This window comes from Bos mutus, chromosome 6 (assembly GCF_027580195.1).
Source record: "Bos mutus isolate GX-2022 chromosome 6, NWIPB_WYAK_1.1, whole genome shotgun sequence".
Taxonomy (NCBI): Eukaryota; Metazoa; Chordata; class Mammalia; order Artiodactyla; family Bovidae; genus Bos; species Bos mutus.
In genome coordinates this window covers 86,425,973-86,452,619 of record NC_091622.1, presented here as the reverse complement: position 1 = coordinate 86,452,619, position 26,647 = coordinate 86,425,973, and the positions used below count along the sequence as shown (strand labels likewise).

At 38.7% G+C, this 26,647-nt stretch overlaps 1 protein-coding gene across 6 annotated transcripts in view; it reads right to left on the bottom strand.

Moving 5' to 3' along the window:
- SLC4A4 (solute carrier family 4 member 4) overlaps window positions 1-26,647 on the bottom strand; it is a 362,219-nt gene that overhangs the window by 60,347 nt on the left and 275,225 nt on the right. For all 6 annotated transcript variants that reach the window (XM_070372496.1, XM_070372497.1, XM_070372498.1 and 3 more), the window contains 3 exons: window positions 23,409-23,542; window positions 15,590-15,861; window positions 1,672-1,742 (listed from right to left, as the gene is read on the bottom strand). In XM_070372496.1, the coding sequence (XP_070228597.1) occupies window positions 1,672-1,742; window positions 15,590-15,861; window positions 23,409-23,542 (477 nt within the window). The remainder of the gene's footprint in view (window positions 1-1,671; window positions 1,743-15,589; window positions 15,862-23,408; window positions 23,543-26,647) is intronic.

Sequence of the window (26,647 nt, the reverse complement as noted above, 5' to 3'; positions counted from 1 at the left end):
ATAATGATAATATGTATAAAACACCTGGTCTCTTGTAGATGCTTTATAAATGGTAGCTAAATTATTATCATTAGTGTGAGTGTACTTCACAGTCATATGAGAAGTCAACCTCAACTTCCACTTGTTTTCCATGAATCTTATAGTGACATCTTAGTATAATTACATGTCAATTGCTAGAGTCTCTCCAGGACTTGCCCAAAGACAGGACTTAAAAATTTATTAGTTCAGGGCTTCCCTGGTGGCTCAGATGGTAAAGAACCAGCTGGTAATTCAGGAGATCCAGGTTCAATCCCTGGGTTGGGACAATTCCCTAGAGAAGGAAATGGCAACCCACTCCAGTATTCTTGCCTGGAGAATTGCATGGACACAGGAGCCTGGCGAGCTACAGTCTGTGGGGTTACAAAAAGTCAAACATGACTGAGGGACTAACATTTTCACTTTCAAGCTTTACTTGATTAGTTACAACAAGAATTAAGTTAGGAAACAATCTCTTTTGAAGTCATTGGAAGTAAATGTTTTATTAATTTTTATTCCAAATTAACCATCTTAATTAGTTACATATATATTTTAATTAGGTTTTAAGTAAGTTTCTTAAAAGTCTAGAAGGAAGTATTTTTCTCTGTTTTAAGTTATATCCTTTTAGGCACCAGGTCAGCTGGCTCAAAGATTGAAAACTGAATTTTTTTCTCTATGTGGCCCTTAAGACATATACGTATCTCTTACACACACACACAGACACACACACTTGTGCACGCACGTGTGCTCTCAAACATGGATGAAACAAAGAGGCAAAGTTTGGAGAAAGGCAGAGAAAACAGTAAGAAAAGAAGTCAAGAGAGCCATTGAATGTGAAAACGAGAGAAACAAGGTCAAGTGAGAGATATTCAGGAAAGATACAAAGCGTCATCTTTGAAAGGGATGTTGTGGGCACTGATTATATAATATCTCCAGAAGTGTTCTGGTCTCCTGAGAGATGGGCACTCTATCAGGACAAAGTATTATGGTTTCTGCCTTTATAACTGAAAGACTGAAATTCCTTGGTAAGATTCCATGTCCAGTGCAGAAGGAACACAATTGCAAGTCTGAAACAGCACTTGCCCCTTTTTCTCCAACACAAAAGTCTTCTTCCAGTGTGTGACCTTCCATGCAAAACAGCTCATTTTTAAAGCTTAGTTCCAGTCTCTTAAAGAGCCTTGGTTACAAGCCATGGGAAAGGATATCATGTGACAGAGGCACAGTCCTTTCTAAGTGACACAGGAAACATCCTGCTACAATCACCCTCAGTGAAGAGAACACAGCACCATCTGGTCATCAGAAGAGTTTGTAATCGTACTAGAAACAATGAGAGGATTCCATGCTCCCACTTCGCAATGTACCTCACTTTCCCTTGTGAAAATATTTAAGCTGATAATTAATGGATATAGCAGTCAAATTCCTGAGAAGGTTTGAAAATTGTGTTATAGGAATAAATACTGAAGTTTGAAAGAAAAAAGGAAAAGAAAAAAAAACAGTTGATCAGAGCGCAGAAAGTGTTTTTTCTTTCCCTACAATATCACTGACTATTAAATATGTATTCAGACTAGGATCGCTGAATGGTAGGAAACATCATATCATGAATATTTTAATTAGAATATATAATATGCAAATGATTTAAAATATTAAGTCACTTACCATGTCAGAAGAAGAAATGGTTGGCAAATCTTCAGGAGCTAATGTGGTATCATTAGACACTGAGATATTAACTGTAAGAAAAATACCATTTTTTACTATAAAAATAAGATTAAAGTGACCCATATTCATAATTAGTAATTTTAAAAAAGCAGGAAATGGCATTTAAAAAATGTCTTCAACAAAAACATAAAGGCACAATAAATTTTTCTTTATTATAACTGTATTTACCTTTCACCTAGATTAAATAACCAAAAATTTGGATACATCTTTTATGTTCTAATTTGAGAAGAAAGAATGACAAATATTTAAGGAGATGGTATTGTAATTTGTTTAAGGTTTCAAAAGAAAAAGAAATCTCCTCTATTACAAAAACGCATTCAACATATTTTACCTAGTGGAAAAAAATGACTGTTAATAAGTGAGGAAATTGGTTGATTATGGCTTCACATACAGTTAAATCTTATAAATTGAAGCTTTACTAATTAAGAATCATCTGATTCTGGAACTGTGGAATTCATAGGAGGCAGTATATCTCTACAAAATGTGTGCAAACAAAAAAATACTAAATAGTGAATTATATATAATTTATTATAATGGGCATGTACATTTAATCTAATTTTAAATTATCTTTATACAGTTTGACATCATTTGTTGAATTAATAAGATGTCACTTGCATAACAATTTCTTGGGCTCCAAAATCACTGCAGATGGTGACTGCCGCTATGACATTAAAAGACACTTGCTTCTTGGAAGAAAAGCAATGACAAACCTAGACAGCATATTAGAAAGCAGAAACATTACTTTGCTGACAAAGGTCTGTCTGGTTAAAGCTATGGTTTTTCCAGTAGTCATGTATGGATGTGAGAGTTGGACCATAAAGAAAGCTGAGCACCAAAGAACTGATGTTTTTGAACTGTGGTGTTGGAAAAGGCTCCTGAGGGTCTCTCAGACTGCAAGGAGATCAAACCAGTCAATTCTAAAGGAAATCAACCCTAAATATTCATTGGAAGGACTGGTGCTGAAGCTGAAGCTCCAGTAGTTCAGCCACCTAATGCAAAGAACTGACTCATTGGAAAAGACCCTGTTGATGGGCAAGATTGAAGGCAGGAGGAGAAGGCAACAACAGAGGATGAGATGGTTATATGGCATTACTGACTCATTGGACATGAGTTTGAGCAAGCTCTGGGAGTTGGTAATGGACAGGGAAAGCTGGTATGCTGTAGTCCATGGGGTTACAAAGAGTTGGACATGACTGAGTGACTGAACTGAACTGTAGAACCTAAATTATTTATTAAACCAACACTCCTCTTTGAAATATTTCATTGTTTTCTTTCCATTTATGAGTCCAAAATCAAAACACAGCATGTCAAAAGTATTCTATAAGATTTTTCTTTATCAGATAAGCCATTTTCCTACTACATGGAGCTTTATATATTAAAAAATTATGGAAATATGAAAAAGCACATCAAGTTTTTGTTTTTGAGGATCACAAAGCTCATTCAATATCTAAACTGCTAATTACTGTTTGGTCCCAGATCATTCCCACCCCCAACCCAGGCCCCAACATCTGTAACTTGTCCTCTTAGTTTGGCATGTTTTAGGTCTCACTTATATAAACTTTTTAGAGGAAACAAACAGGTTTATTTGACTGCTGAAAGTTAGAACATAAGAGCCCTGAAGGAAGTATGCACTGTTTTTTCCCAGAATCTGCCCAGGCTGGCACTTAACTAACAGGAGCTCAAAAATATTTATTGATTATTCAACCTTAAAAAAACCAAATCCTGCCACTTTCAAAAACATGGATGAACCTGTAGGACATTATGTATGCTAAGTAGCATAAGTCAGACATGGAAAGATAAAACTGCATGATATCATTTATATGTGGAATCTTAAAAACAAAAAAAGAAGTCAAACCCATAGAAATAGAATAGAATGGTGTTTACTAGGACTTGGGGGTGAGAGAAATAGGGAGAGTTGGTAAAAGGGTACAAATATCCAGTGGTAAGAGAACTAAGGTCTGAGGATCTAATTATAAGATGATGACTACAGTTGATAATACTATACTATATAACTGAAATTTCCAAAGAGAGTGTAACTTAAGTGTTCTCACCAAATACATATAAATATGTGAAGTAATGGATATGTTAATTAACTTAATGGAAATCCCTTCACAATGTACATGCATAATGAGATTACGAGTTGTACACTTTAAGTGTGTATATTTTATTTATATATAATTTTGTCAGTTATACTTCAATAAGGGCTTCCTTGGTGGCGCTTGTGGTAAAGAATCTGCCCACCAATGAAGGAGACGCAAGAGACACAGGTTCGATCCCTGGGTTGGGAAGATCCCCTACAGTAAGAAATGGCAACCCACTCCACTATTCTTGCCTGAAAAATGTCATGGACAGAGGCGCCTGGTGGGCTACAGTCCATAGGATCACAAAAGAGTCAGACACGACTGAACACACACACACATATACTTCAATAAAACTGAAAAAATATTTGTTTACTAACAATAAAAGAAGCTAGGAATGGGGTCACATAGTGACTACAAATGAATGACAGCAGATAAAGGCAAAAGAATTGAAATATGGAAAACAAATAAAAGGGAATAAAATACTTAGCTTCAGTCCTAGTTTTTCTCACTCCACTCTGATCTTTGAAGGCTTTGGAATTGTTAAACTTTTAACTTCATTCTAGCTGCTGCCAGGCAGGGCTTCCCTACTTCATCACCTGCAGACTCAGCTTTCTCATTCTTAGCATTTCATTACAGGTCACAGAAAGAATCAAAATAGGATAGAGGATGCTTGGCCCAAAGAATGAAGATGTTAGCAAATTATTATTATTAAAGCCTAGAAGTCTATTACTATTATGTTCTAAAAAGCTTCAAGCACACTTTCTTACATTATTCCGTTTGTTTATGTTTTAAAACATAGAAGACACATGCGGCAGGTATACTTTTACACCTGTTTTACATTGCATGGGACTCTGAGGCAAGATATGCCAGGTTTCTTGCCCAGGATTACAGAGTCAACCAGAAGGAGAGCTGGTGCCAAAACCTTGCTCACCCTTTTTTGCCCCCACCTTGCATTTCTATTTATCAGAATCAAAATGATTTATGTTGGCCACTGGATTCAAGGCGGGGAATTACAATTCACCCACGTTAGATGGCTCTCTCTACCGTAAACTGAAATGTCTGACCTGTCTGAGCATTTGAAGAAAAACAGCATATGTGACCTCGAAGGCACTATTTAGCTGGTATCTGTGAATCTGTCCTTTGTGAGTTAGATTCACAGATAGTGAATTAATGCAATTTTGTGAGCTTCCTGTCATAAGAGAGTGAAGGTTGTTTTGTAACATACTTTCTCCCTAAACTCAAGGAGTGAGGAGGGAGGAGGATGATATTCGAAGCTCCTTTTTTTGCGTGAAATAAATGACAGATAATAAAGGCCATTGAGTTCCAATCTGAACTTTTAGTAACTGCTCTCCGGTTCTTGATATATGTCAATTTGATCATCTAAATAACTTTTGTATTTTTGGTTTTCCTCCAAGACAAGCTATGCACACTGGCTCCCCAAATCTCAAAAGATCAGTATCAAAATGATAATAAGAATAATATACTTTTCCTACTTATTACAATAAGTAGTTGCTTCAAAAGAAAGACTTCAAAATAAATATATAAGCAAGCACTTCTATAAATACATATTGGCAAAATATGGTTGAGCCCATAAATAAGATTAAAAGTAAATTTCTATAAGTTCACAGGCGAGAAAATGATCAATTCCAGTTGGGAACTTGGTCTACAAGAGCCCTTGATCACCACTTGGATCCAGACACATAAAATGCAAATATTTTGGCAACCAACTGCAGAATGATCTGTGCATACAGTATCCGTAATATCCTTAATTAGGATTCTGGAAAGGTGAAATGGAAAAGCCAAAACACTGTATTCTGTGTCTTCACTATTTGCTCAGCACCACGGCTTATGAAGCAAGAACACTTTGCCCTAGGAACCTGGCTAATTTAGAACGAGCCAGTTATCACTGGGACAGTCTGTGTCCCATACTTGGTTTCAGGTAATTTACACAGGTTGGTCATTTTACGTTCCTTGGACTTTCACATCTTGATCCTCTTTTCTGTGTATCAAATGCTAACTGATCCTCTGGAATGGAGAAAGGAACACAGACAGTAATAGACATTTAAAAATGTGTCTGTCACACGGATGACCAGCAGGTACATGAAAAGACGCTCGACATAGCTAATTATTAGAGAAAGGCAAATCAAAACTACAATGAGGTACCACCTCATACTGGTCAGAATGGCTGTTATTAAAAAAATACTGGAGTGGGTTGCCATTTCCTACTCCAGGGGATCTTCCCAACCCAGGGATCAAACCTGCCTCTCTGGCATCTTCTGCATTGGCAGGAGGATTCTTTACCATTAGTGCTACCTGGGAAGTCACTCAAAAGTCTACAAATAATAAAGGCTGGAGAGGAAAACCTTCCTACATTGTTGGTGGGAATGTAAATTGGCACAGACACTATGGAAAACAATTTGGAGGTTCCTCAAATAACTAAAAATAGAGTTGGCATATGACTGTAGTCCCATTCCTGCGTCCATATCCAGTGAAAGTTGCTCAGTCGTGTCCGACTCCTTGCAACACCATAGTCTTTACAGTCCATGGAATTCTCCAGGCCAGAATACTGGAATGGGTAGCCTTTCCCTTCTCCAGGGGATCTTCCCAACCCAGGGATTGATTGAACCCAGGTCTCCCTCATTTAAAGGGATCCTTTACCAACTAAGCTACCAGGGAAGCTGCGCTAACATATCCAAACAAAACTATAATTGAAAAAGATACATGTACCCCAATGTTGACTGCAGCATTATCTACAAGACATGGAAAAACCTAAATGTCCACTGATAGATGAATAAAGTAGATGTGGTACAATGGAATCCTACTCAGCCATAAAAAGAATAAAATAATACCATTTGCTGCAATATGAATGAACCTAGAGATTATCACCCTAAGTGAAGGAAATCAGGAAGAAGAAAGCAAATACCATATGATACCACTTATATGTGGAGTCTAAAATATGACACAAATGAAATTACTTATAAAACAGAAACAAACACAGAATTAGAGAACACACTTGTGGTTACCAAGTGGGAGGGAGAGTGAAGGAGGGAAGGACTGGGAGTTTGGGGATAGTAGATATAAACTATTACATAGAGAATAGATAAGCAACAAGCTCCTCCTGCAAAGCAGAGGGAACTGTATTCAGTATTCTGTGATAAACCAAAATGGAATATGCAAAAGAATGTGTGTGTGTGTGTATACACACATATATATAACTGAATCACTTTGCTGTACAGTAGAAATTACCACACTATAAATTAACTATATATCAATAAAATGTGTTGCATTTGAAAGGCACTTAGTAAATGTTAGTCAAACCTGAATTTGTATCTTCAACCTAGCTTCTTAGGGGGGAACCGATTAACTTGCTCTGAATAAGAAAAAATTTAACAATATTCTCCATGATAATGAAACTTTAATGCTATATTCCATTCTATTTAAGCAACATCTTAAGGCAACAGAGTAACTGGAAAATAAGTACAGAATAAAATTGAATAAATTTCTTGCCTGCATGGTCATGTCAGATTTATTTAAGGGTTCTTAAAAACTTGAGCACATGAGCGCCTCTTGATAACTCACATATTTATGGCTTAAGTGTCCAGATCAATAAAAGGGCAAATACAGATTTTCAAGGATGACAAAGTGAAGGAGGAAAACTTTGGGAGGAGTAACTTTTGGGAAATTTTGTGTCATTATCCCAGCCTAAAGTCTTAAAATCAACAGAAAGTTTTTATTCACTATTTCTTGTTATTATTCTTTGTTTTCCTGTGTTAACCGAGCCTCATGCTTGAGATTTTCAAGGTCAACGGACAAGTTTAAGTTATGACGCTCTTTATTCCATGAACACTATTCACATACTCACTTATGATGTTGCCCTGGAGCTAAGCTACTATCTGGTATTAAGCTGGATATATTTAGCCACTACTTTCACAAAAACTTCTCTCCCATCCCCACCCATCTTTACATCTGCAATATACATAAGACACTATTCTGGGATACATTTTCCTAGTCTGGATTTTACACAAACCCAAAGCCAGAGAATTATCCAGGTCTGGTGATTATCCAAATTCATTGCTTCTCCTTTTCTGATTCTTGCAAGTGTTATACAGATGCTACTGAAATATAAGTTAGGTCAGTTAAAGGAAATTAAAATGATGGGTCTTTCAAATGTCCACGGTTATCTCAAAAGACCATGTTACCTTGAAAAACAAAATGTCAGCTGTGCTGGTAAAGTAGCATGGCAAACGCAAATCTAAGCAAGACTATACCAGAAGGCTCTGCTCTTCCTCTTCAACCCTCAGACTACAATTTCAATCTACTTTATCTAAAGAGGAAATAACATATAATAAAAGTCAAACTGCATAGAACATGATGCAGGTCATGGAAGATGAATTAGGATTACCTTTTATGTCCTCATTTTCTTTTAATGGGCTAACTGTGAAGCAATTACATGCATGTGCACATGCTCAGCTGCGTCAGACTCTTTGCCACCCCAAGGACTATCTCCCTCCAGGCTCCTCTGTCCACGAGATTCTCCAGGCAGGAATACTGGAGTGGGCTGCCATTTCCTCCCCCAGGGGATCTTTCTGAATCGGGGATCAAACCCGCATCTCCTGTGTCTCCTGCATTTCCCTCACTGACTGTAATACGGGACCACAGGAGACAATGAGCCGGCAGTTCTTTTTTACTGGTTATGACACATAGGTGCATAGCATTTGCTAAGATAATAGAAAAATTATACACACAAAAAATAGTAAAAAAAGTTCCACTGTAGAAAGAGCTGTTTTAGAGCATTTGGAAACCTCCTCAAGCTGTAAAGAAAACCAAAGTGTAGCAATGGAAGGCATGCTTACTACCATCACTTGGTCTGACAGTTTCATGCCAGAGAAAAGACCACATTTTACTTAGAAATACTAGACAGTAATGCACTGGGTGCCTGCGAGAGGTTTTATTCCTCTTCATCATTCATCCATTATTAAGCATGTTCTCCCTGGAACAGTCAACAGTGAATCAATAAAATATATCCCTTCTGTTAAGAGTAAAGTATCGTGTCTGTCCCCTTGAGGCTATTTTTCTTGCCTATCTAATTTGCTTGTCATATTTAACAAGCCTTTTTTTCTCTCCAGATACAAAACCAACACCTGCTCAGAAAATTTATTTTGACCCTTTCCAAAACATTAACCATGCCCTTAGGTGTACAGTCAGTGCCACCCTTGACACATTAGGTAAATGAACACAGGTAATACAGTAGAAATGTATGTCTAAGGTCTAGGTCAAATGTATGTCTGACCTTATTCATTCTAAAGATAATTAACACTATCTTAAAAGTAAATTTTATAAAAAGCAATGCGCACGTGAGGGGGCATGTGTTCTACTTCATTGCAAATAGCACAATTCTTAAGCAATGAACTAGAGACTTAGTGAATTTTTGTTGATGGCAGAAGGGGAAGGGAAAAAAAGGCAGAAGAAAGAAGAAAAGGAGTGGGGAAAAAAGGGAGTCAAGTCTACTTCCTGGTCCCTATTTAAAGAATTCTAGCATTTATATTTTTGAATAGATAGTTTCTTCTTAAAGGAACTAAACATCTCATCTCTGGGGCTTGAAAGCCTTTTCCTACATGACTATGTGTAGTGTACAACACTTCTGTAGTCTTGAGATTCAGGGGAATAATAGTAAATGATCTAACTATGATGCAATGAAGTTCTTGACATTTTTTCTAACAATTTTGCTGCAATGTTTCATATTTATCTACAACAGTTCCTTGGTTTTTGTTTGTTGGTTGGTAAGCTTCCAGTGGAAGCCTAGTCAGAGTCTTTTTCTAGGAAATTTCAGGGTAAGTTAAATGCTGCATCCCTTTAAAAGAATACAACTAAAAGATTTAACTGATGGGGCATCTTTTGTGGGATAATGGGAATGAGAAAAAGAACAAAATTTTACTCAGTGTCTATTATGAGCCAAACAATTTTACATATACTATTTCATTTACTCCTTATAGTCTCTAAGAGTAGGTACAATTACTAACCCAGCTCACAGGTTATCAAACAGATTAGGAAATTAGCTTGGTCCAAGATCATACTGCTAACTAGAGCTAAAATTCAAACTCAGGTTTCTTTACTCCAACACACTTCTGGTTTACACTTTATCGCACTAACAATTTTCTAAATTGGGATTTTGGTGACAAATAAAATACCATGAGCTGTCTTTCAACTGGGTATGTTTCAGTTTTCACTTTGGCTTTAAAAAAAAAATTTATTGAAGTAATAGCTGCTTTGCACTTCCCAAGTGGCGCTAGTGGCTAAGAACCCACTTGCTGGTTTAGGAGACATGAGATGTGGGTTTGATCCCTGGGTCAAGAAGATCCCCTGGAGGAGGGTACGGCGGTCGCCCACTCCAGGTTTCTTGCCTGAAGAATCCCATGGAGAGTGGAGTCTGGCGGGCTACAGTCCATGGGGTTCCAAAGAGTCAGACGTGCCTGAAGCAACTTGGCAGCAGTAGCATAGTTGCTTTACAATGTGCTGCTGGTTTCTATTGTACAGCACACTGAAACAACTATACATACACTATAGCCCCTCTGTTTTGGATTTCCTTCCCATTTAGGTCACCACAGAGCACCCAGCAGAGTTCCCTGAGCTACAGGTTAGGGAACTAACTTATAGGTCCTCATTAGTTATCTATTTTATACATAGTATCAATCATGCATATGTGTCAATCCTAATCACCCAATTCATCCCACTTCGGGTTTTCTGAACCATCTTCTTCCTTACACACCTCTGCGATGTAACCATCAAGGCATAGCGGGAAATAGAACACCTATTACCTCTACATTAAATTAATAACTATCATATTTCTAAGAAAAGTGAATGTAAGCACAAAAACGATGTGCTAAAACCCTGATATGTCCCATGGATAACTTCCCTTTTAGCAACTGAAGACTGAGGTTCCCTAGTCTTTCAATATGTGAGAAGCTGAGTATATGACTTGGGTTTACTGAGCAGCAGAGGGGTGCAGGAAGAAGGGAGGAAAAGATGCCTTAAGAAATGGAAACTCAGGAAGTGATAAAGTTTTATGGAAGCAAGTGAGAACAAGAAAGATCAGGTAGGGAGGAGAAAGAGCTGTCTTCACAAAGCACCAGAAAAAAAAAAATCCACAATGTTATTGTGGCCATGAAAATAGTGTTCTTAGTGATTAAATGACCCCGATTTCCTTTCCTGTAAAATCATTTCTCAGTTTGCAGGATCACGACTCCATCTGCGCAGTTGCTGGTTCATTGTTACAGACTGTACCAATGTTGAAAAACAAGTCATCCGCCAGTTTAAATATTATTGACTCATTGATTGAATTCTTTTACCAGGAGTGCATGTTGCGATGAAAGGCCAGTCCTTTGTTGTTTTTAGAACACTTACTTTAGCTGTACGTGCAACTGTATTATTCTCTCACTACTGGTTTTCAGTTTGTTGTCAAAGTACTAAACGTATTGCGGGTCTATGTAGTCTTCTATCAAAAAGTATTAAGGTTGTGAGAGAAATACACAATCATTAAACTTAAAAGTTTTGTAAAACATGAGATTGTCCTGGAAATGCATTTGCCTTTGTCCACACCAGAAACAGATCTCATCTCCGTGTGTGTGTGTGTGTGTGTTACTCAGTTGTGTCCAAATCCTTGCAATCCCATGAACTGTAGCCCGCCATACTCCTCTGTCCATGGGATTCTCCAGGAAAGAATACTAGAGTGCATTGCCATGCCCTTCTCCAGGGGATCATCCTGACCCAGGGATTGAACCCTGGTCTCCTGCATTAGCAGGCAGATTCTTGACTGTTTGAGCCACGGAGGAAGCCCATACTCCCTCACATTTATGTACGTATCTTCCATGAGTGCCACGTATCTGAATGAGTCTAAAACTAAGGGGTGCAAGCAACAGTCTTGTTGCAGAATGAGCCAACGGTGCCACAACATTTGCTTAGAAGGAAGATGATGAAGACTGGCTTGTTTGTCCTATCGTTCATACTTATAAACCCTAAATTTTTATAACAACACAATTATAATGGTTGTTAAATGGCTAACATGTAATTACTTATTAGAAACTGTCCTAAGTATTTTGTAATGCCTCATTTTTTTTCCTTCAAAACAATTCTATAAGGTAGGGGGTATTATTAACCCCATTTTACACATGAGGAAGGTGAGGTAAAGTTACCTTGGAGAAAGGAACTTGTCCAAAGTCATATATGGGGCCTTAGCCAAGCAGGACTTGAACACAAGATTTTCTGACTTCAAAATCCTGCTACCCTGCTTTACTGGTACCCCATAGAGGTAGCAGGAATTGTCAGAATCCTTTCAAGACAAAAACTAGCTATTTAAGACAGGCTTGTTACACAACCGAGGGGAAGCACGTCAAAGGAAGAATTATCACCACTTCAGCCAGCACTTGCTATACATGGATAAAATCGGTTCAAGCCTCAATAGCAGTGTCTCAAGAAAACAGAGATCCTTCCTGAAAGGAAAATTACATGTAAAATCTTTGTTGTATTTTTTGCAGTGAAAATGCATTCAGGTATGTCTTCTTGGTTCCAAATGACTTACTCCACCAGCATCCAATTAAAACAATACATGCAAGTTTTTCCATTAGCCTCAGGTCAGTGTGGGGCTGATACCATGGATATCTTTGTGGCAGGTGTGCTGACAAAGCCCTCATCTGGCTTTATGAACACTTCAAACCTCAAAACAGCTGGTAGTATTTTCTTTCCTCCAGAAATTCTTAACATAGAATTACTCAGAATGCCTAAAAAAGCCAGTATATAGACTTTTCCACAAGTAAAGAGACATATAAATGCATAGAAATAAATAAGTAAAAAGGAAAGTCCAAAATCCCACTATTAAATATGTCTATAATTCAGTATTTTTCATATGCGTAGTTTAGACTTCCAAAGAAGGCAATGGCACCCCACTCCAGTACTCTTGCCTGGAAAATCCCACGGACCAAGGAGCCTGGTGGGCTGCAGTCCATGGGGTCGCGAAGAGTCGGACATGACTGAGCGACTTCACTTTCCCTTTCTTTCCACTTTCATGCATTGGAGAAGGCAATGGCAACCCACTCTAGTGTTCTTGCCTGGAGAATCCCAGGGATGGGGGAGCCTGGTGGGCTCCCGTCAATGGGGTCACACAGAGTCGGACATGACTGAAGCAACTTAGCAGCAGCAGCAGTTTAGACTTCACCTCAAAGTCTAGGCTGTATAATTAAAAGAGGTCTTATCACCTCCTCTCCTAGGAAGAGCTCTAAGACTTGTGTAATGGTAATACATGCCTTCTGGGTTTCTCTGGGGAGCATACTTAATTGATTCTAATCATATCTATCATGTACTGTTTACTCTTTCCAAGCACTTTTTAAGTTCTGAAGTACTTCTAAACAGTGTACATCTTAACGGTAATAGGCCTTTATATCTATAGCATTCATCTTGCCTCAATCTTTAAATTTCCACGTTTTACTTGTTTCTCCTTGCTTTTAAGCATAGGGTTTATTTTAATGTGAATTGACTTTCCTTAAAAAGAGAAAAAGAAACCATAAGTGCAAAGCCCAACAAGGCCCCATCTCCTCACCAGTGTCACGGATCAACCCATTTGTAAAGAGATGCTGCTCTTTTTCATGTCTCAAGATGCATATAGGTCTTGTAAGACTTCTCCACCAAAATGGTAGAGAACAATGCAGATACATCACCAAAATATCTGAGAGTCACAGGACACAGCCTGCACAGGCACTGAAACTCTTTATAGGATCTTGTTGAGTTTTTAAAAATTCATAAGCATTATTCATTCTAGTCTATAATATAACCATGTTTGTTTTATTGTGACTAGTAAGTGGTTTTTCCTTAGAATCTATAGATAAAAGTGGCTATTACATGAATGTGTCCAACTTTTAATGGGCTTCCCTGATGGCTGAGTGGTTAAGAATCTGCCTGCAATGCAGGAGACCTGGGTTGGATCCATGGGTTGGGAAGATCCCCTGGAGAAGGGAATGGCAACCCCCTCCAGTACTCTGGCCTGGAGAATTCCATGGACAGAGGAGGCTGGTGGGCTATATAGTCCATAGGGTCACAAAGAGTCACAACTGAGCAACTAACACTTCGACTCTGACTTGCCCTACTTAAGCCCAGGTGTACAAAACCCTCAAAACACTGGTGTGCTTCTGGTGCTAAGGATCTTAGTCAAAAAAGCATGGATCATGCACTAATTTTTATTTTAAGCGAATGTAGCTAATGTTACAACCAGGGACCATTAGGACTATTAGCATTCATTGTCTGACACAAATGCTTACTCCTCATTCCACTGTGCTGTGCTTAGTCACTCAGTCATTTTTCACTCTGCAACCCCATAGACTGTAGCCCACCAAGCTCCTCTGTCCATGGGGATTCTCTAGGCCAGAATACTGGAGTGGGTTGCCACGCCCTCCTCCAGGGGATCTTCCCAACCCAGGGATCGAACCCAGGTCTCCTGCATTGCTGGCAGATTCTTTACCATCTGAGCCACCAGGAAAGCCTCATTTGACTACAGCAGATGTTAAAGCAACTTTACCTGAAGTGACGCTTTTTCCCCAAATGCCTTCCATATTATAAAATATGATGAATTTTATAATTCCAATGAAAAAATTCCAAGAAAAGATTCAAAGAAAAATAATTCCAAGAAAAAATTCCGAAGACCAAATTTAGCACTTTTTTTGTGATGAAGTTCTTATGCTGACTCAGGTTTAGCAAGATGGATATTTAAGTGCTAGGTTTTATAGAATCATATTCTTATACTAAGAAGTTACTTTTACATCTTTCCGAACTCTAGAATATAAATCTTCTCCAAGGCCATAATATTCTTCTTTTATTTCTTTTATTTCTTCTTTCCCTTTCCTTTCGTATTTACATTGTCTAACACAGATGACGGAGAAGGCAATGGCACCCCACTCCAGTACTCTTGCCTGGAAAATCCCATGGACGGAGGAGCCTGGTGGGCTGCTGTCTATGTGGTCGCACAGAGTCGGACATGACTGAGCGACTTCACTTTCACTTTTCACTTTCATGTATTGGAGAAGGAAATGGCAACCCACTCCAGTGTTCTTGCCTGGAGAATCCCAGGGACGGGGGAGCCTGGTGGGCTGCTGTCCATTGGGTCGCACAGAGTCAGATACGACTGAAGTGACTTAGCAGCAGCAGCAGCAGCAACACAGATGAACTAACTATAAAGCTCTATTTTACCACTAGGTGATTCTAGTCTGAATTTTTTTTTTAATTTCTTGCTTCAAATTATATAAAGTGAATTCATATTTGTTTGTTCTGTAAGTTTAAAATAATCTACTTAGAATTTACTTAAGAGGAGATTCCTAGTAAAATAAGGAACAGAAGTTCAGAGGACTAGGTTAGTCTGGTCCTTATATCTGTCATAGAGATACAAAGAAGATCCAGAATAATATACACAAAACTATTTCTCACCTATCAGAGACGATCAAGAATAAGGTACACAAAATTTCCTTGCAAATTCTGTCACTTGAGTTAGTTTCAAAGTATTGAGCTAATGTGAATGTACGTTCACATTCCAGAGCTCCTGGTTATACCTCCTGGTTGAATCACATGGCTAAGACACCTCAGGCAAAGAGACTATAAATTCAGCTGCATGGTTTCTCAGAGGAAATAAAATAAAACCCATTTTTGAGGATCATAATACCAGGTTGAAAGTTTGCATGCATGGAGCCTCCGGCTTCTTCCAAATAAAAGGTAAGCATAAACACTAAGCATAATGTTCTGACCTGGGTCGGGTGGCATACACACACAGGAAAATTGAGTATTGTAGCCCACTTTGAAGTTGGAGTTGATGGGGTAGTAATCAGCTAGCTTGATCATCTTCTTGAAAGCATCGTAGATAAAAATGAAGCTAATCAGAGAAGAAAAGCCCTCTTCAGTGAAGCGAGTGAAGTACTGAACCAGAAAGCTGGCATCGGTGGCTACTAAAATGAGACACAGAAAGGCCGACCAGAGGCCGATCCAAAGGCGAAACTCCAAATAGTCAAAATTATGGTCCCTGGAAAGAAGAAAAAAGGTATTTAGACTCCTCCTCCATGGAACATAAACTGCAACACAAAACTACCAAACTGCAGAGTGATTGTTAAAAATATAAGATCACTTATAGCTACTAGATAGAAAGATCATTCTTAATTTTATCCAGGAAGTATTACCTTTAGGATTTGGCCTAATGGCACTAGGCTAAAAAATAATTTCAGGTGTTTGAGAAAAGCACAACGAAGGAATCGTACCATTTGAATGTAATTGACTCATTAATTTTCTTCTTGTATTGATTCTTTTATCATAGAGTGTCCTTTATCACTCTTTATGGTCTTTGTTTTAAAGTCTATTTTGTCTGATATGAATACTGTGACCCCCACTTTCTTGTCATTTATGCCTGCATGAAATATCTTTCTCTATCCCCTCACTCAATCTTCTCATTCAAAATGATGATCCCTATGTAGAAAAACAGTTTGAAAGCGTAACACTGGTACCTAGCATATGTTCAATAAATGTTTTGGGAGCCTTCTGGTTAAGGAAGACACTAAGAAAGTATTCTGTCTTCCTCAAGTCATCAAAGTCTACTGAGAAAGACAAACTGATAAACAATCACACCGCAAAATACTAAGTGATACCTAAAGTTCCCACAGAGTGTCACAGAAGTGGGACTAATTTGGGCTCGGCGAGGTGGTGGGGATAGATAATCTTGCAGAAAAAACTAAAAGTATTTAAGGAAAAGCAAGAACTTTTGAGATAGACCAGGGAGGGTCAGGTCAGGAAGACGAAAAACAGTGCTCAAGGAGACATGTGGCATGAACTCCATGCAATGCCCCTTGTGAACTGAGTGTCACCAACATAGGGAGATGGGATCAAATGAATTTGAGTCAGCTGTACTGAGGTGGACGAACCTAGAGCCTCTTATACAGAGTAAAGTAAATCAGAAAGAGAAAAAAAATATCACATATTAATGGATATATTGGGAATCTAGAAAAATAGTACCAATGAACCAATTTGCAGGGAAGGAATAGAGATGCAGAAGTAGAGAATGGATTTATGGACACAGCTGGGGAAGAAGAGGGTAGGACAAATTGAGAAAGTAATATTGACATATATATACTATCAGGTATAAAATAGATAACTAATTGGAAGCTGCTATATACACAAGGAACCCAGCCTGGTGCTCTGTGATGACCTAGAGGAGTGGGATGGGAGCAGGGAGGGAGCTCAAGAGGGAGAGGACATATATATATATATATAAATATATATAAATAATTATGACTGATTCCCACTGTTGTACAGCAGAAAACAACACAACACTGTAAAGCAACTGTCTTCCAATTAAAAAGTAAAAATAAACAAGTGATTCAATATTTAAAAAAAGAATACGATGCCTCCATTTAAGTAGGCCATTTTTCAATACCTTTACACTTCTTACAAGTGAATTAGTTCAAGATTCATATTTTGGAAAACATGGGTCAAATGTTGGTATTTTACCATTTCACACTCATTATTTTACAATTATGTGGACAGTGCATTAAAATAGTTGTTTTTATCATCATATGCAATGAAAAAACATATTGGTAATCACATTTCTTGTATGAGAAAAAATAAATCAAGGATCATGCATGCTTAAAGCTCTATGGCTTTCCCTTTATACAGTGAGTTTCTGATAACTGACAGCCACACATTTTAATGCTTCCCCAAAGACATCTTGTCAACATGTCCATTCCCAACAGCCTAGTCTAGGCCACCAAGAAGCCTTTCCCTGATTCTTGTAAGAACCTCCTTACTAATATCGATGCTTGCCCTGCTCAAAGCTGTTTTCCACATCACAGCCAAAATAACCTTTTCAAATGTAAATCAAATGTCCTAGTTTAAAGTCTTTTGGTGGCTTTGCACTGCTCTTAGAATAAAAATTCAAATTCTCTTCCTAACACAATGTCTGGTGCATAAAAGGGTTTCAATAAAGCTATACCTGCAGGCTACAACTTGAAAGTTGTAATGTCAGAAAGTTACTGAACTGGTTTATGAGCTATCACAGGTACCCAAGTGATGACCAACCAAAACTTCTACTGAATATTAGAATTAAAAGTTGCTTGATTTCATATGTCAACTGGACTAGGCCATGAGGTACTCAGGTATTGGGTCATACATTATTCTGGGTGTTTAAGGGTGGTTTGGGTAAGGTTAACATTTAAATCGATAGACCTGAGTAAAGCAGGCTGCCTTCCATAATGAGAGTGTGCTGCATCCAGTCAGTTCTTCAACTGAAAAGAACAAAAAGGCCAGCTTCCCTCAAGCAAGAGAGGACTGTCCAGCAGACAGCCTGCCTTTGGACTTGATCGATAACATAGGCACTACCTAGTTCTCCAGCAGAAGGCCTTGGATCTGGAACCTAAGTTCTCCTGGGTCTTCAGGTTGCTAGGCCACCTTGCAGGTTTTGCACTTGCCAGCCTCTAGAACTGTGTGAGCCAATTAGTTATGATAAATCTCTTATAGATGAATATACACATTGTATTGGTTCTGTTTCTCTGGAGAATCCTGATTAATCACCAAGTGGTCATATGTGCCTCACTTTATGGATGAAGATACCAAGGCCAATAGAAACTAAGCCATTTATCCAATGTCAAGGCTTTCACGGCAGAGCTGGACCAGAAACCAATTCTCTGTACTACTGGACAGGTCCTTTTAAAAATTACAGCATGGTTCTTCCTGTACAATTTATATTCAGTGTGTGGTGTGTGTGTGTGTATGTGTTAGTTGCTCAGTCGTGTCTGACTCTTTGCGACCCCATGGACTGTAGCCCATCAGGCTTCTCTGTCCATGGAATTCTCCAGGCAAGAATACTAGAATAAGTTGCCATTTCCTGCTCCAGGGGATCTCCCTGACCCAGGGATTAACTTTGGGTCTCCTGCATTGCAGGCGGATTCTTTACCATCTGAGCTACCAGGGAAGCCCTAGCACACGAGTGGGCCTTAAAGTCACTGTCCTCTATTTCCTTCTTATCAAATCACACACATTGGAATACATTACCAAAACAGGAGATCAGTAACACTTGGGTAGAAAGTTATCTTCTACAGATTTCCCAAAATCTTTCTAAAGACATCTTTGGCATTTCTTTACAGTTCCCTCCACATCTGGAACCCCAGTGTTGAATCCTATGCATGTATTTCTGAGATAAGTAGACTCTAGAAAAAGCTAAATTCTAGGAGTTTACACTATAATTTACATTATCACACCATGAGTCAGAGCCTAGAAACAGTTTTATTACTTTAGACATTTTCCTTAAAACAAAGTTTTAAACAATTACCTAGTTTTGCTTTCCTAACAAGATTAAAGTTAGAACAATCCTTAATGTGTTCTAAGAATGCTAATTCTTATTTACAGAATTGATGTTTACAGGACAGGATAAGAAATAATCTAGTCATCAGCTAATGGTCAGGAGCACTATCAGTTTGAGTACAAAGGGGGAAAATGCATGTATAAACTTGAATCTTAGGACCTAAACAGGATACCCAAACCAGCTCCTCTAAAATACTTAAATACTCCCAGAGTGTCTCTGTAAGAATAACCCAGATAAATTCACTAATACCAATCACTCCATTAGGAAAGTGATATGTTTACAGCAGCAAGAAGAAAGAGGAATAAAAGATGAGAAACTTTAAACAAGCCGATCAACAGTGATTTTAAACAAGCCGATCAACAGTGATGACTACAATAAAAGGCAATGTTAACGTCCAATAAGATTATCAGGCCCCTTGGTGCCAAGTTTAAATTGCAATTAAATTATAAAAGTTATAAGCTACAGAAAGGAAATGATAGTAGAAACCGAAGAAACTATGGTGCGTTAGAAGGACAAAATCAGTGTACATTTTTTTGGTAAAACTCAATGTTTCTAAAGATTTACACGATAGTTTTGAGCAGCAGAAACCCAAGGGTACAGGAAAAACGAAGAACTTACCTTTGAAGCATGTTTCAGAAATCAGTCACTGACAAATATAAACTCCCTAAACTGAATGAATAAATCCAGGTACTTAATAGAAGACAATAATAATTTGAAGGCCTACAAGTAAACTACTCAAATAATATAAGAAATAAATTAATAAATGACCAAATGACAAACAGGATAAAATCCAACTTTAATCACGAAGTTTCTATATGACTTAGACCACACTGCTTAAACTCCCTTCAGATTTCTCCCAGAAGAAAAGGAAAAGGAATCCAATTCTCTCTTATTGGGATTGTTGTTGTCGTTTAGTTGCTAAATCATGTCCAGCTCTTTTCCAACTCAATGGACTGTAGCCCACCAGCCTCCTCTGTCCATGGGATTTCCCAGGCAAGAATACTAGAATGGGTTGCCTTTTCCTTCTCCGGGGGATCTTCCTGACCTGGGGATCAAACCCATGCCTCCTGCACTGGCAGGCAAGTTCTTTACTACTGAGACATGAGTGAAGCTCATTACTGAAATACAGTGTGTAAAAATAGTTCAAAAGAGACTGCAGAATTGGAGAAACAAAACTATGTGTGTTTTGGAAAGTTGTGAGCTATTCCTTCATTGTTACTAATTTTAAAAAGCGACAGTATATCATTCATATGCCTTTTCATGGTTTTCCAGTTGATAAGCCAAATATTAAATCCTGTATTCCAAGTCAGAGATAAATCTGTGGATTATTTGGAGTTACTGTTTGAGTCCATTAAACTCACAAAATAAGAATTTATCTCTTTCTTAAAAAAATAAAGAAGGTAAAATATGATGGGGAAAACCTGGGCAAAAGATAGTAAAATACTTTCTTTACTGAAGGATTTCTCAGATCCCTTAGTAAACTGAAGGGTAAAGTGAATTATCAATAGGGGGATATAATAAATAATGTACAGCACTCCCTAGACTTATTGGGATCACAGATTTTTCTTTTTCATTGAGAATCTAATGCAACTAGCAAATGATGAAACACACTTTGAGAAACAGTGGTCTACACAAATACTCTGTATCTAGACATATCAGCACTGCTGTTACCATATGTAAGCAAATGATATAGCATTGTGAATAAAAGAATAAGGTTTGCCACATAAGTGTCATATGTTACTCGGTGATGGATTTAAAGTACAGTTTCTCAAATATTTCTTGTTGCTTTACTGCTATTTTCAAATAAATCACTTGAAACTATGTTTAAGTTTCCAATTTTGATGAAACAGAAGGGAAAATGAGAAAGGAACTTGCTTAGCAAAAGGAAATAATCTCGATTCTACAATTATCTAAAGCAAACCAGGGTGCAAACATTTTCTGTAGATTAAGGCTCTGATCACATTGTATACAATAAATCTTTCTGCAAAGGTTGCACATTTGTCCCTGTTTATAGTATGTGCTTGTTTAATCTTTCCACAAAGGCTTTCTTGTCTCACATGATGTTTTCTTAAACATATAAAAACTGTTTGACTCTTTCTATAAACTGACAGGAGCAGAATTTTTTCCAATGGTCTCCTGAGAATTATAACGGAGGAATTTCTGGTAATGATCTACAGAGAACATAACTCTAGTTAAAATCTGAAGCTTTAAATGCTTGGAAGACCTTTAATTTTTGCCCTCAACCCAGTTTTCAAAACCCTCATTTTAAATTCTCATTCCCTCCTCTCTCGTGATCACTTTTGACAGCATACATGGCTTCTTTTTTTTTTTTTCTTTTAGTAATTTTTATCCCTCTAAGTTGATTTTTTAAGATTTCATTTATCTATTTATTAGTTATTTATGACTGCACTGTGTCTTCGTTGCTGTGCAAGGGCCTTCTCCAGTTGTGGAGCACAGGCTCCAGGCACATGGGCTTAGTGGCTCCAAGGCATGTGGGATCTTCCTCGACTATGGATCTAACTCGTGTACCCTGCGTTGGCAGGCAGAGTCTTAACCACTGGAACACCAGGGAAGTCCCCACACAATTTCAAAGCCTCCTATTTGAGTCCTTAAGTCTACGAGGCATTAAGTGGGTAATAACATTTCTAACATTAAAATCCTAAAACTGTATAATGGTAGAAGTATATGGAAATTCCAACAAGGAATGCTAGCAAGCCATATGAAGTTCTGCAATCTATCTGTGTACTGAGATCTGCCAGTAAAGGCAGTTCTCTCTCAGAGGTATCAAGTTCACTAGAAAGAAGCTGGAATTCCCAATTTGATTTTGAAGCCATTTGTGGGCTAATGTGGCTATTTAGATAATTTGGTTAATTCAATTTTCTCCATCTTAAAATAATCCATCAATTTCTAAAAGAAAATACTGGTACCACAATTGCCAAGCCCATTAGTAATGTCTAGTGATTCCACAAGAGGTTTAGGCTCTGGAGTCAGAAAGCAGGGATTCAAATCCCCACCCTGCAACAACTGGTTGATGCAACCTTCAGCAATTTATTACCTACTCTGTGCCTGCTTTCTCATCGATAAAACAGGATATAGTCCCTACTCCACAGGACTGCTACAAGAAATAAATGAGGGAGTACATGTAATGCACTTAGGACAATACTTGGAACACGGCCAAGCACTCAATAAATGTTAGCTGTTACCCAGTTGATTCTAGAAATCCATCATTAGTTAAGAACACAGGAATGGGATTTAGGAGCAGTGGGCCACGGGAGCACCCGGCCTCTTCCACAGACAAGCTATGTCACCTTGAACAAGTCACTTCACTTCTCTAGTGTCAGTACGATCATAGCAGGAAATAGAAGGCAACCTCAGATGGAATTCTGAGGAAAACTTTTAAGATGTGAACTATTTACAGAGGAATGAGTAACAAAAATGGCAAGGTTCTCAGGGACTAGAGATGTCAGGAAGCCATTTCTACCCTCGTCCCCCGCCCCCCACAACAGCTTAGAAAGGCTAAGGAAAGAAAAGTCACCAGAGCCTGATGAGGGCAGAACCAGGGTGGGGTAGGGGGAGCCACCGGATGGAACAAGCCACTGCCAGACTGCCCGGGAGAGCAGTGACCAAGCGCGGCGGGGGAAGCAGACATGCCCTGACCTCTCTGCGTTCCTGTGCTCCTGAGGCTCTGCTTTAGCCAAACCCAACAGGAAGCCAGAGGGCAGAGGAGCCTGCGTGCTGGGGTCCACCGGGGTCAGCCTCCAGAGGCACAAAGCAGGACAATGAGGCAGAGAAGAACGGGGGCGGAGGAGAAGCAATGTGACAGAGGGACCTCCACTGAATCAAATGTTAGCACCTGCCAGGTGACTTAATCTCTGAGGGCCTCTCAATCTCCAGATGCTAAAATTTCCAAATTCCACTTAACTACTATTCTGTGCAGGCTTCCCTGGTGGCTCAGACAGTAAAGAATCCACCTGCAATGCAGGAGACCTGGGTTTGATCCCTGGGTCACAAAGATCCTCTGGAGAAGGGAATGGCAACCCACTCCGGTATTCTCGCCTGTAGAATCCCATGGACAGAGAAGCCTGGTGGGCTACGGTCCATGGGGTTGCAAAGAGTCAGATGCGACTGAGGAACTTTCAGTTCACTATTCTGTGCTCTATCTAGACTGTGAATGTTCTACAACTCAACAACTCTAATTTATAATTTGATATCTATATACATACTTGCTGAAATTAAATAGAAGCCTCTCAAAAACGAGAACAGGTCCTGTGCTGCTCAAAATAGTAAGTGGTTGACCAGCAAAGAGGCAAAAGATGGCTCCAGAGACAGCGGTGCCCAGGAAACTCTCCAGCACACCCTAATAGAAAGAAAACAGAGGTGTTAATAGAAACATGCCTTATTTTATGTGTGATGTCACTAGGGGACTTAAACCACATGAGTATGCTATTTTGAGGGCTGTCACAAACATCAAACAAATGTAAAGAATATTGATTTTTACCAATATGGATATCACCTTCTATTTCACACACATATGATTTAGCCATTCCTGCCTATTCCAAGGGTTGAACTGCTCCTAAGTACTATAATGACTGTAATGACTCGTGGTTGACTACAGAAGGCAAAGGATGACTCCAATACTCTTTAAAAAAATACTAATTGATGCTTCCATACATAAAATCACACTATACAATCCCACCAAGTGTGTAGAAGTGACTTAGTACTTCTGGTGTTGTTCTCTCTGTGGTTACTTTCAGTATTTGTTTTAGCTGAATTTCACTTTGCACACAGCAGGTACTTATAACTAGCTACATTTTATGCACAATAGCTATTTTCTATAACTGAAAGCTTTTTAAGAGGAAAGGAGAGCAAAGAGAATAGAAGAAAATGATTTGCCCTCTATCCTGCAGTCTCTAAGACATCAATTTCAAAAAATATTCTACTGCATATTCATTGTCCAGTGTAAATGTACACAAGAGCTGCAAATTACTTTCTCTCTAGAGGTAATAAATGCGTGGGGACATGAGTAACTAAACATTTGTGGCCACGTCGCCCTGTAGATGTATCTCTTAGAACCAACCCATTATTGCCCCTTAGCATAATAAGAACAAAGGATTATAAATATACATATATACATACACATATATATAATATCATATAATCACATAATGTATACATATAATGTAATTATTATAAAGAAATTGGTCTTTTAAAATTGATTTACAGAACTTTAAGCGCTATCCCCACTAAAAAGCCATCCCAGGAGACTCTTACTACGATGATTACTTGAAATATTTTTTTATGTGGCTTTAGAGCTAGTAATATTCTCTTCAGAATGACATTAACAATAGTACATCCTTCTCTTTTAAGGGTAGGGTTCAACTGGGAAAACACAAAAATCCTTTAGCACAGCACTATGTAATAATGAGGTTGGGGTGGAGATGGCATAAAAAAGCAAGAGTTGACAAGTAAAAAGACTAGTTCCTCACACAGTGTGCAGACACATTCTAAATACCTCAGTACACCTACTTTTGCCCAAGATGTTTAGGTCTGAAGTTTGGCAGGTGAGTGTTTTAAGAGGACCCTATTTACATAAACTCTATTGCATGGCCGAAGGGTACCATCTCGTTATTTACAGCCTTTGCACACATAATCATTGTATCCAGCTCATTCCTCCTAGGGGAGCAGCAAGCAGAATGATAAACAAAGCCAGTAGAACCAGGCTGCATTTATGCAGAGAAAAGAGAAAAAAGTTCCCCAGTGCCCACTAAATAGTATCAGTCTTGATCTCTTATCCCTGAAGATATGGAGTTTCAGGGGGTTAAATGATATGCACAAATCCATGCTCACTGTGGCACAAGTCTTTGGAGTATGGTTACCTGCCCAACTACTACTGCATCCTTGGCAAAGGGAAAAGGTATACATGCAGCTGGGATTTTCTCAGACTTGCACTTTTTTTTTTTTCACCTCTTGTGCACTGACACCGGGCTTTTTATGTCTTTGTCATTTATCTTTGTGTGTGCGTGTGCCTTATTTTAGTGTGTGTGACATGAAAGAGTAGGTCCTGGAAGGCTCCTCATGGCAGGACAAGCCATGCTCTGGGCACAGGTGACAGGCAAAGTGTCCCTGCATCGTTCTCTCTCAAGTATGGATGAGTGACTGTTTCTCATCACTACTGCAGGATCAAACTAAAGCACACAGCCTGGGTCTAAGAGAGAACACAGTGAAAAAAGGAGGAGTATGAGATTAAGAATACTCTATTTGACTTGAAGGGCTTCCCAGGTGGCTCAGCAGCAAAGAATCTGCCTGCCAACGTGGGAGATGCAGGTTTGATCACTGGGTCTGGAAGGTCCTCTGGAGGAGGAAATGACTACCGACTCCAGTATTCTTGCCAGGAAAATCCCATGGACACAGGAGCCTGGCAGGCTACAGTCCATAGGGTTGTGAAAAAGTTGAACATGACTCAGTAACTAAATAACAACAACAACAAATTTGATTTCATGTAGCTATTAACCTCTGTGAGGGGCAAGAGCAAGGTCTCCAGCATCATCTGTATTTCTCTTTCCCCCATAATGCTACACACCATTCCCCACATGCTCTCCAGGCACCCAGGAAACACTAAAGGAATCTAAGAAGACGCCCAAATCACACCCTAGGTCCCACTTATCAAAGGCCAACATCCATGACTGCTCATCCAATAAAGATAACAACTAATCTCTTCCCGAAAACAGCTTTGATTTATGGAAAGTCATGTGATCGTTAAAAGGTAAGATTATTTTTATTTCAGTACTTGATCCTTTGCTAAGTGCTACAGTTTCCATTTGTTGCTGACAATTTTAAAACAGAGACAGATGATTTATTATACACATTACACTGGAAACTTGCTTAAACTCCGAGGTGTTTCCAGTGTTTCTGAGAAAAGAACTATTTTCGTCACATTTTGACATGTTGCTCTTGACAATATAGAAATTTTAAAAAATAATCTCATGCAATGAATAACTTTAACTAGAATTTAAAGCAATTTGTAAAGTGAACTATCAAAAAAGCCCTTTTTTGATTTATTATTGTCAGTGTTCATGAATATAAAAAGGAAATAATGTGTGGATGTGTGCATTTTTAATAGCTATGGCTCATAAAACCACTTCTACGTCTGATTCCCCACAGAGGAACATACTCCCTAGCAATTCATGAGAATGTAATGTACACGGCTGAACTCTGAGGGGTGCAGAATCAGGTGCAGCAAAGCACACCTTTTGATTTGGTTTTTATTTTATTCCATTTCCGATCAGATGATACCCACCGCATAACAGAGGAAGGAGCTAACAACTTGCCCTTGGAAAACAGAGACTGGACTCTATTCTGCCACCAAAGAGCTGATGACCTTGGGAACGTCACTTAACCTTTGTCAATTTCAGTTTCTTCAGGTAGGAGAAAAACATCGAGGCATAGTACACATACTGTACAG